At 45.0% G+C, this 12,280-nt stretch overlaps 1 protein-coding gene across 2 annotated transcripts in view; it reads right to left on the bottom strand.

Moving 5' to 3' along the window:
• The window catches only part of ANXA6 (annexin A6), a 163,969-nt gene that overhangs the window by 51,531 nt on the left and 100,158 nt on the right, over positions 1 to 12,280 (bottom strand). For both annotated transcript variants that reach the window (XM_085617684.1, XM_085617683.1), the window contains exons 12-14: positions 10,847 to 10,969; positions 9,896 to 9,954; positions 713 to 791 (exon numbers count right to left, since the gene is read on the bottom strand). In XM_085617684.1, the coding sequence (XP_085473810.1) occupies positions 713 to 791; positions 9,896 to 9,954; positions 10,847 to 10,969 (261 nt within the window). The remainder of the gene's footprint in view (positions 1 to 712; positions 792 to 9,895; positions 9,955 to 10,846; positions 10,970 to 12,280) is intronic.

Genomic DNA, 12,280 nt, shown 5'->3' with positions numbered 1-12,280 from the left:
AATGGTCATCTCAACTCTGCACCAAAACGCTTGCCTGATAACTCGAGGCGGGGTTAATTCAGGAAACACTGGGGAAGAGTTAGTAGAAGAGAAGGAAGCAGAAAGGATGTGCTGAACACCAAGGCAAACAGAAAACATTTCTCCCAGCAGCCAATCCAGTGCCTTCTCTTATCCTTCCAGGTGTTAGCAGGATCTGAAAGCACATTATGGGGTTAGGCTTCCTATAAAAAGAGTGTAGTCAAAAGAGAAACTTCATTCAAAACCAGCAAGTGTTAGTATCTTGGCACTCTGGGTTCAACCAGGCACCTTTCTCCTCACAGGCTCTGTTTTCTTCCCTAGTGGCAGTACAACTCCCCTGCAGGTTGTGACCTGCTACAGTGGCCCTTGTATAAATACAAGGTCAAAACTGAACCTGAAAGGTCAAAATGAACTGCTGATGAAGTAACATCTTCAGTGACCTCCTCCCGACCCCCAAACCAGGCTATTCCCTGCACAGACTGCCCCAAAGATGCCCAGCATGGGACTCTGAGCTGGGCCCTCGTGATTCCTCTTCAGTTGCCCCAGCAGCCACGGAGGATGAGGCTCCCGACGAGGGCTACCAGGAGTCCAGTGGCGGAGGAGGAAGGTCTCACTCAGCAGCAAAGCAGGAGAGGGTGGGACAAGGCAGCAGGCACAGCAGCAGAAAGGCAGAGCAAGGGGGGTCTTTTCCAACCTCTACACGAGCCGCTGCACTGAGCTCCCATCTCTGATAGGCCACCTGGGCTGCTTCGGGGAAGAACTCTCCCGCCGCACTGAAATGGGAGTTGATAGGACACATGGATAGTCAGATCTCCAAAAACAGCAATTACAGTGCAGTCAGGGCACATCTGCAAGTCCCACGGATAAACTTAACTGAAAATAAAGTAACCATGCAGGGGACAAGGGAATGTGCTGCTGGTGTAAATGGGGGAAATGATTGGGGTATTTTACCAACAGAGGCAACTTAGTGTTTGCTTCTAAGGCAGCCAGTCAGAGTCAATTTAACTTGTTTAGGCTATGATTACCCATAAAAGCACACATATACAAGTTTAAAAAATCAAATGAATATTCAGTTAATATCATGTTATGTTTAAAAACTGACTTATGCAATATTTCATCCCTAAAACGGCCTTATTTTGCACATAAAAAAACAAAAACTTCATACAACAATAAAAAGGGCGCCCTGTAAGACATACTATAAATCCATCGCAGTATCTCTACCTTGTGTCCAAACAAGTATTTTATTAAACTAATTACTGCATAACAAACTTACCGTCTTCCCAATTGCTGTAGAAGTCAAAATGCATGTTTATAATGTCTAATATTAACATCACGGAATAGTGGGGCTAAAACGCTTCTGATGGGAGAAACAGAGAGTACAAAATAACATAAAACGGATAGTACTTTACCTGGAGGAAGCATCACAGGGGCACAGTGGAAGGAGTTGGAAGGCTACCAAAAAAGGAAAGGCTACAAAAAAATGGGCCAAGTTGAAGCTCAACCTAGTAAGAAACAATTTAGGCCAAGCGCCAGCCATAAGAGTCAAATAAGCCACTGGTGCAGGTGGGACATTTATTGGCTGGTGGGGACACCAAATTGTGATTTTTGTCCCATCTCATATCGTGCCTTCTGGCATGCATTGTAAAAGCATCCTTTCACCATGGCTCTTGATACTATCTGGCTGTGTATCCAAATCTTGAATTCCCATTTCTCTGAAGGCCAGCCATGGAATCTAGGGTGCGGTCCAACGCTAGGCAATCAAGAGATTATTAGCCTGGTGAGTTTAGATTCTGGTTACTTCATACCATCAGCCATAAAAGGCAGTCATTTAGTGTGCCTTCTGTCTCGGCCAACAACAAACACGAGCCCGGACAAATCGCCAATACCAACCTCAATTCTCAGGAGAGAGACAAACACGAAACAGGTTCTACCAATGGAGACCCCCACAATAACTTCACAACTCACATCTCCCACCCTCGTGCAACCTCAATCCATACCCATCTTCAATCTCTCCAACCATACCCTCTCCCATGACGAAACCACCCTCCTCAGTAGGGGCCTTAGCTTTGTATCCACTGAAAGAACCAACTTTTTGGACCTACAATCCAATCTTCTATTATTCTTTCGCAGGATCCGACTCAAATTTTCTTTTCTGACAAACCACAACCAAGTCTACAAACAGCACCATGCTTCCTCCCTCCGTCTACCTTCAACCCCCCATCCTGTAGCATGCCCCCAGAAATACTTGCGTTTGAACGCAGTGTTCTTCGGGAAGTCAAAGATCTTCAAGCAGAATTTGAATTTGTTCCGTACAACTTACTCCTCACTGAAAAACAAGCATTACTCTCCTTCAAGAACAATCCTGATCTTATCATCAAATCGGCAGACAAAGGAGGTGGCATAGTGGTCATGAACTTTGATAACTACGATCTTGAAGTCAAACGTCAACTTTCCAACACCCTCCACTACAGACCTCTCACCAAAGACCCTCTACCCGACCTCAAGACCAAAATACAATTACCACTGGACGAGCCAGATCACTCAACATCATTACACAAAAAGAATACACCTTCCTCAACAATCCTCACCCTCGCACACCGGTTCTATATGTCTTAACCAAGATCCATAAAGATAGTACCAATCCACCAGGTTGCCCCATCGTTTCCGGGTGCGGATCCATCCCTGTACCCATGGGCAGAAAGATTACTTCAGAGAATCAGATATCCTTATCCAAAAACTCCTTGAAAGAGGCTACCCCAAATGGCTGGTCTCCAGAGCTCGCAAGAGAGCATGGTATTGCCATCGAGAACATCTCCTCACTCCACAACCCAAAAAAAACATGACCAGGATCCCCTTTGTGTCTAAATTCAGCCCCTGCAGTAATAAAGTCAGCAAGATTATTAAACTGGCGGCTGCTTCACCCATTTGAAACGTTCAGAGAAGCCCCCCTTTTCTCTTACCAGAGAGGCAGCAATTTAGCCACCCATCTCGTCCATGCCATCACATGGCCATTGGAACCACAAGGCAGTAACACGATCACGGCTGTCTGGGGCCTACCAACAATTATAGGCCACTACAAATGCCAAACTTGCAGTGTCTGTGACCTCACAGTCAACACTAAAGACTTCAAAGCCAACAACCATACCTACAAATTGAAAACCCTCACAAACTGCAGATCGCAAAATGTTATCTATGCAATCCGCTGCCCCTGCGACCTCGTCTATATTGGGAAAACCACACAAATGATCAAACAAAGAATAATCCAACACAAGAGTCGTATTAATTGCAAAGTACTCACTGCCCCCCTGGTCACACACTACATTCAAAAGAATCACTGCAAGACAGACATTTCCCGGCAAGTGATAGACCAACCCATTCTCCCCATTAGAGGTGGTAACATGAAAAGCTTTGCTCAACACACTCGAGTGCAAATGGATGACTATCTGTGACTCCGTTCACACAGGCCTTAACACCCTAGATGAATGGAATAGTACTGTCGCTCTTTAATGCTCCCTCACCCCGGCTACACATGCCTTCCTCAACTGAACTACAGGGCGAGTACCCCCTGTTGATCCTTTACTCTGCCTTGCCCCCCTTTTTCACCTTGTAACCGAACCCTCGCCCATTTAGGCTTAGTTCATCCACACTGTCACTCCTGCTGTAGTTTCGTTGGGGTTGCAGACGCCAATACCCTGGTGATCTCTCCTAGTTCCTGCCCTCCGTACGCACTTAACTAACGCCACCTGTATTCAGCCCAGAGTGTCTTATTTGCAGTCCCCAACACCTTCTTTACCTTTCATCTCCTGCCGCCAGGTTCCCAGTTTCACAGACCTCTTCACCTGATTAGACCTCTGTGTTAAGTACCTTTACTTACCTGCACTAACTAATGATACCAACTGTTCAGTAATTGAAGTACACTGTTTGCCTGGATTCCCCTCCTTTTTCCCTTTTTCATGTGTTTTCCTCCCCAAGTGTTCTTTACCTGTACGTGTTATATATTGTGTACTCATGATTCTTTTCCCTTGTCGATATACCCCTTTTTCATATGTGCCATCGGAACTACTGTGGGTAAATGCATTATTGTCCACATCTAGAACCTTTTTTCCACATTCTTAATTTGTATTCAATTGTACATGTTGATTGACCCAATCCCACTTGTTTTATATCGCTTTCGATGTTATCTGGTGCGCTCTATTTGTTGTAATTTGTACCTTCCTCCTTGCCCTTCTCCAGCCTTTCTCTTCCTCCCCTCCCATCCCATCCCTTCCACCAATCACTATGCTTTTCCACACCCGCCTGCCCACCCCCCACGGTCACATGACCCGGAAGCCCAACTTGCACCCTTTAAACACGCCTGTGGCTTCTCCACCAGTCCACCTGCATTTACAGCGGCGGCGAGTCGCAAGCTATGGCACCCCCTACTTCGATTGGATTTATTCCTCCAAACAAGTAAGTTCTGCACCCACGCTTATTCTTTGCCCCCTGTCGGTTGCTACCGCCCACCGACCAGCCTCTTGATTTCCACCCTTTTCTCTCCCTCAGCGCTTCCCCACCAGAACCACTACGCGGTTCTTCATTGACGGGTCCTGTCCCGCGATTGTGATTTATAGATACGTGACTGACACTCGGTCTTTCCTATACATGCAGTTTGGCGTGTACTCACAGGTAACTCGCGCTTCACTGCCTTTTCACCTCGCGCTTTCCCCCAGATGGACTTGCACGCTCTCTTGTGACAGCATGTCCTTCCCTTGCTCCCCCAGCTATCTTTCGCAAGCACTTTGCTGCTATTCCTGGAAGATGGATTACATGCCCGCCCGCTTTCACGGCACCCGCCCCGTACATACTTCGAGGATTGTACTGCCAGGTAACCACCGCATCTCACGCTCGCTTCGCTCTGTTGTCTACCTAATCTTCCCAGCCCTTACCTACTCTCTTTGCTCCTTAGGACATCCTTTCTGGAGTCCCATTTTTGCCTGATTTTCTCCCCTCCTACTAAGACACGGGACCGTGTCTTCTCCAGGCACTTATGCCCATCCGTATCCTTCCTTCCTCCCTTTCCCTCCTTCCATCCCCTCTTTTCCTGCGCTACCCCCCTACACCCCACCTCACTCACCCTAGTCGTCCCACCTTGAGCAGCACGCACCAAACACCTTCCCTCTTCCTCCCTCCTGACATCCCTCCTTCTCCCCCTTGTACAGCACCGCTTTAAACCAACAACCTGGTCCTGAAGATGATCCTGATCTAGAGGATCGAAACGTCGTCGACCACTCAGCGCAACATTACAGCGCATTATTTGTTATGGTTCCACCAAATAATTGCGAAATTTATTGAAAGCAACGTCCGAACCATCCTTCACTGTATATATTATCCCACCTTGCGCCGTTTTCCGCTGAACACACATTGTCACTTGCGTCGCCACTTATTTTGTCACATGCACATTTTAGCACCAAGTTCAATGTCGGGTTGTTTTTATGCAATTTTTTGCCTGCAGTGCTGCTACAACTGTACTTGATTATGTTTTGAAAATATATGATGCCCTGTGCAGCTTCCAAAAAATCGCTGACCAAGAGTCTTCCTCTTCCTGTGCTGCAATGTTTTTTGACATGCATATTCTAACCGTCTCTCATAATTATACCAGTTGAGATATTGTTTTTTATTCTCTTCTGTCCCATGCAGCACACTAGATTGTGCACTGGGAATGCTTACATTCCTATGGTCAACCTTCCACTCTGAGTAGATCGTTCACTCAGCTACCCACCCGGGCACCCACCACAAGGGCTCTCTGGTCCATGCATTGAACACACCACTGCTAAAGCCACTCACCAGAGCAGCCTAGTAGCTCCCTCAATGTCTTCCTTCTGCTGATCTTGTTTTTGACAGAACCCTCTCTTTCGGCATCACCTTTCTATAATAGGCTTAGAAGGACCTTCAGAAACTTACACATTTGCATTTCCTTCTTATATGTCTGGGCCATCCTTCACCCAATCCCTCATTAGTCACTAGTATCAGAATCTCAAACAGCAAGATTCAGTTCCTCTCTTGGCTTCATAGGTGAAGTTTGGCGCTTTCTGTTTTTTTCAGCACTACCACACATACTGTCATCTATCAAGATGCGATCTCAAACCCTGAACTCAGCAACAAGCCAGTATGAAAGAAAGAAACAGGTCTAGATTATGCAGCGAACGCCTTCATTTTCAAGCCCTCCTAGGGACGTGTTAGGGTTGAAAGAGCTGCAGTCTACTGTTTTGATAATGCGTTAACATTGTCTTTTTTCCCATATACTGGACACTGATGTGCACCAGCTCAGAAGTGATACATCCTTTAATTTCTACGACACTGAAGTTATTGTGGCCATCCAGACAATCCTTAATTCGCTCAGAGTCTATGGGGAAGATTTACTAACATTATGTGCCTTGGCTGCTCCACTTTTTTGGTACAGACATAAAGCAAAATGGTAGTAGAGTTTCACAAAGCCACGCGAGGGCTGATATGCGGCACCTTGTATGGCTTTGTAAAAAATAAAAAACACAAGGCAGAGCATAGAACTGTCTTGTCTTACCTTGCAGTGTTGAGGTGTTCCATGGGTGAAGCGTGGGCATTGCCATGGATCCACCCATGGATTCTGACTTAGTCCCAGATCCACTAAGGTCAGTAAAACTGGGATTGCGATGAAATGGTGTGCCTCTCAGACAAAGGCGTCACAGGATATATATCTTGAATTCTTCTTGTTACTTCCTTTTTCCACGTTCCACATCACACATAGAAAAAGGAAAATGCCTTTAAGGTTTGTTTTTGTGCATGAACGTAACCTTTCCTGCAAAAAAAGAATCCTGCTCTTAAGACAGGAACCTTTGCCGCAAAACACAAGAGTGCCTGCATGGGCGCCAGGCAGCCTCAGGTGCACCAGTGCAAGCAGGGAGCAGAAGTGCACCATATCCTAGTACATAGTGCATTTTTCCTCTCTCTCTGTTTCACACAACGCAATGTAGTAACTTTGCTTGCTATCCTGCGTTGCATGAAACCTTAGCAAATCTGCACCCTAGTTTCTTTCAGATTTTTTAAGGATACATTTTTAGGCCTGGGAGAGACCTTACAAATTTTCAAAAACTGCTTACACTGATCTGGGAGCTGGTTTTGCAATCCAACTGGCAGTATAAGGTCTGAGATGTGATTTTAATAGATCCATTCAGCTTGTTCGCTTCCAGCAAATTGGTGCTCCTCTAAGATTAAATGTAATGTTCGTCTACTATGAGTGTGGGATAATGATAGTCAAACTGGTGAGCATGGATCAAGCTTGGAAAATCTATTCCAGACCTGGAGGTGTCAGCTCTGGACTAATTGCCATCCACCGTTCTGTGGTTGGATCCTTTTCAGTGGCATGGAATGCCCCTGAACTGTCTATGGGATATTGGACAATCTGTTCAAATAGAGTGGTACGTATGGTACACTGTCAAGGCATTGGAATAGCATAGTGTGTATGGATACGGTATTTATGCGCCGGAACATAGTGGTGTGTACGGGTATAGTGTCAAAGCACTGGAACAGAGAGCTGTGAACGGGTACAGTATGAACGTACCTGACCACAGTGTGTGTTCTCATATGACATGAACGTGCTGGAATATTTTAGCACATAGTCATTGGCACGGTATGGCCATTAGGGAGCTGTAGCCTGATATAGAGCTTGGTAGACAAGATACTCCGCCTACAAACATGGCAGATGTCCTGCCCGCCATATTATCAGTACATTATAGCCTCTGGCACTTATAATACTGTGGACAGGATATTCACCACGTTTTGACAGAGTGACCCATCCTCAGACTCTAAATAAGGTCCTCAGTCTATTTCTCACAAGGCAATGAGATAGTAATGTGAAGCTCCACCACATGAGGCATATTAACTGCATAATCAGCTTTTAGATTTTAATACAAAGATAATATGTTACATAAGCTCATTGGACTCTGGTCACAGGTGTGATAAACATATTATGATTTTGTCCTCCGTCATATCTGGCATATTATATATGAGATAAAGTAACTGAGTAACCGCTTCTGTACATTATGAGGATATTGCAAGTCACCGAGGTGTTCGGTGACCATATAGAGGTGTAAGGCTGAGTTCCTTTATAAGGTCATGGACCTCCGAGGTTTCTGTTCATCACTGTTTGTTTTCAGTCGTGGCCGGGTGGGGGGTGGCGGGGGCGGGGATTTACGTGGGGGGGGGGTTAATAATAAAAAAAAAAAACAATCAAACTTACCTGCGCCTCCGGTACCGCATTGCGTCTCCTCTCTGCTCCTCACAGGAAGCAGGCAGCCTCTCTCCTCTCCCCTAAGCCAATCACAACCCTGTAATGGCAGCATTGTGAATAGCTGGGACGCTGACCGCACGGGCGTCTCTGGGGAGGCCTTTTTCTCCATGGAGGCTGCATGCAGCTTACATTGAGAAAACGGGAGAGTGCCTATGACTGGTTTGGTCGGCCCTGGTGCCGACCAAACACTCAGCGCCCACGACCGTGGGCAAGCCACTCCTCCCCTGCCTGGAGCAGGACCGCCCACCCAACCGCCCCAACCAAACCCTTCTGCTTTCTCGCAGTGCGAGAAGCCTAAACATAAAATGGTGTTCATAATACCATTTTATGTTTCTGCTTCTCACACTGCGAGAAAACAGTGGGACGATGCTCCTCCGCCCACGTGGAGGAGCTGCCCCTGTTTATTTTTGAATAACAGATCAGCAGAATGAAAAGCCAATTTTTGTCACCTTGTTGAAACTGCAGCTTCAATTATATTGTATGACCTGCCTCTCCCATTGGCTGATGGCTTTTGCAACAGGCATTTTTTCATCAGATCTCAACTGTCATAAATAATTACATTTGAGCAGCTGTGCCATTTCATTATTACAGATCATTAGATGTCACAAGTAACCTGTAATAAGGAAATTAGAGACATGCTTTTAATCAGGGATTGCAGACACCCATGAGCCTCTAACAACCAAGAACATGCAACATATTGGCCAGCTAGAGTTTTTTGACATAGCAGGCCATTTGCAAATGGTGTTGTTCCAGAATATCAAGTTTTGAATATTGACCTACGAGCAATGTCAACTGTAGTATAGTGACTACCACCATATTGTCAAGATAAGTACGTGTAGGTAAGTATAGAATTACTACTCTTAACTTCACATATACTTAGATTGACGTGCTGTTCTCATTAGAAAGAGAGAAATGTAGATTACAACACCGTGCAGCCTAACATCCTCTCCCTCAGCTCTAAGTATAATGTCAATTAAGTAGATTTGGAGTTATTAATGCTATATCTACACTTACCTACATATGCAAATCTTGACAATGAAGTGTAAATCGAATCGCTGCAGCTGATTTTCGTGTTTGCTGATTTTTTTGATTTACAGCATTTGCAACTTCATGTAAAACACTGTTTTACCACCGTGCCTTCCCTTAGCATACAGACTGTCAAACATACCTCAATGCAAGAGAGGTGTACTTGTAACTCTAAAGGTTTTATGATAAGGGTATGTGTTCTTCTCCATAGCAGCAGACGGTGTTATTTAAGACTGTACGATGTTCCTGTGTGGTGTCATTGAAAGCCATACTGTCACTGTTTTACAAAATGTGACAGACATTAATTGCCCCTTTGAGACTCCTGTGCATACTTTAATGTGACACTGTATGGGACAGAAGAATAGTGAATTCTCGGACACTCCACCCTAGGCATCACGGAAAGACTGTCCAAGGTTCCCTCAGACACCCCTGGCCTGTGCAGGCTTTAGCAGTACTGTGGTTGAATCAGGTGTATCTCTAAATATGACCAAATAACATTCCAATATGAAAAGCCACTGAAAAAGCGTGGTGAGAACAGAGACATACTCATCATCGCCTCCGCACAGCTTCAGCAGAGCCTTCTTGTACTCCCCAGATGTGTCGTTCTAATGAGAAAGAGGGAAATACAGATCATCACAACGCTGTGCAGCACAGATGCCAATCCATGAGCCTATAACACGGCCTATGTACGGTGGAGAAGGCTAGTGCCAGAACTACAGCCCAAGCGCAGACTTACCGATGTGATGCTGTGTAGATTCAAGCAGACAGCCTTACCTGTAGCATCTTTGCATGACCCAAAGAAATGGACTCAATTTCAGGAAGCTGGGGGATTGGTAGTTGGTGCCAAAAGTTGGAATGTTAATATATATGACAGTAAACTTCTGATGGCCTAATGTAGATTTGGGTCGTAATGGCAAATTCTTCAATTTGTGCGAGAACGCTATATCTGATAGCAGAATTCCATTCAGCCTATGGTTAATATTTTGGAAGAAATTGTGCTGATAGAATGTTTACTAGTAATTGCACTTCCACAACTCAGAGGATTTACATTACTACAGACTTAAATTAGGCCCTAAATGTATAAACTTGATCATAGCATTTATGGTTTGGCCAAAAAGCTATACTAACTCTTTGGGAAACTCGTTGAATATTTGATACCTAGCTCGAAACACAGTAGGTCATCTGGGAACTCAATCTGGATCTACAGCACCATCAGTTATTTGGTGCAGAAAGCAATCAAAGCTCCAACAACGCACCTCAATCATAACCTGCAATAAACCCTCCTGGCACAATACTGATAACTTATTTGGCTCTACTAAGCCAAATCTTTTTACTACAATATTGAACCTTTAGACATATTTAGGTTCCGAACCTACCTTTATTCACTGGCAGACCTGGGGACAGACACTTATAAACAGGTGTTCTTATTAGATCTCTTGTGACATAAAATAGGAATCTTTGGTTGGTCTCACCTGTCTCACACCCATTAGCCCTCACCTTTATCATGGAAAAGAGTGACTTCTCATACTTGGTCCTGAAGGATTCTCGGATGTCCATCATGTCCAGCTCACTGCGGGAGACCATGATCCGGATCAGGGTGTTATCAGCCGTCCCCATTCCCTGGAAGATAATTAGAGGACTCAAATGTGCCCTTCAACTCTTTTCATGTCCAGCCACTTAGTAGGGGGCAGGAGACCATGCAAGAGAGTTAAGCACATATCATTAGCCATCGCCCAGGCTGGCTCAGGGCAGGGAACCTGGAACTCTGCAGCACTATTGGACACTCTCCTACGGCTGAAGTGTCGCCAGGCTGATTGCAGGGTATTGGAGATGACACAAGACATTGAAACAAGCATCAGCAGCCATAGTGCAGCCCAGAGAGGAATGATATGTGGAAAGCATTTTATTGGAGGGTGGGTAAGTTCAGGGAAAGAGAAACAAGTGTTGGAGAGGGACATTGAACAGACATTCCATTTAGCCAATATCAGAGAGAAATAGGATACCTCTCGCTTGCATGTTGAGCATCTCCTATGTCCAGTACAGCTCGACCACCACATTTAACCACCAACATGTAAAGCTGAGAGCCTTCCCATCAAAGAGAAACATGTGTCTTGTTTCTACCTCTAACCTGCTCCAAAATATTAGGTTAGGTCCTAGCGGACATATGAAGAATCAGTTCTACAAGAACAGAGACCAGGTCATTTGCAGGGACCAGGATTCTAAAGGGGGTGCAGGAAGTTTCCATGTGCAGTAATTATTCATGCTTTTACAGACTCCTTATGTTTCCCTACTCTTTCCCGTCGAGAAAAAAAGCAGGTAACGGACAAGAACAAGAATGTCAAAGAGAAAGAGCAACAGGATCATTCTGAAAGGAAACAATGTGAACTTTAATACAAATCAGGTCAATGGGCCACAATATTCAATAGCAGCATTCATCTGCCTCTGAAAGCCACTCCTTGAACTTAAGGCAGACCCCCCATATCTCAGAAGTATTTCTATATGTGTAATGCAAAGTGTTAGATAAGCACATACCTCAGGGGCAGTCTCAGATAATGTGTAAGAGTGGCACTCCAACGAGTCCATTACATACTCCAATACCATCTAATTGTGTTTTTTTTAAACCTGCCAAAGGTTCCCGTAAAGTATAAAAGGAGAAAAAGAAGTCGGCCCACCTGAAGGCACTTTATAGTAGATCCCTCACAAAACACAATCGAAGTGCTCCATTGATAAGAAGCGTTGAAGCCCATCCTGCTACATTAGGTACCACAGACGAGGACCCGAGGATGAAGCATGCCACCAATATCTGTGGTGTGTGAGGGTCCTTCTAAAAATACTTTTTCCCCCACCACCAGGAATATAATAGTATTAGGGAGACAGAGGTTTGAAGAATCGCGAGTTCTCTCTTTTTTTTATTAGGTATTGGATAGCAAT

The sequence above is a fragment of the Triturus cristatus genome, chromosome 7 (genome assembly GCF_964204655.1).
Source record: "Triturus cristatus chromosome 7, aTriCri1.1, whole genome shotgun sequence".
Lineage (NCBI taxonomy): Eukaryota > Metazoa > Chordata > Amphibia > Caudata > Salamandridae > Triturus > Triturus cristatus.
The sequence above is the reverse complement of the archived record's forward strand: the minus strand, read 5'-3'. Positions and strand labels throughout refer to the sequence as shown.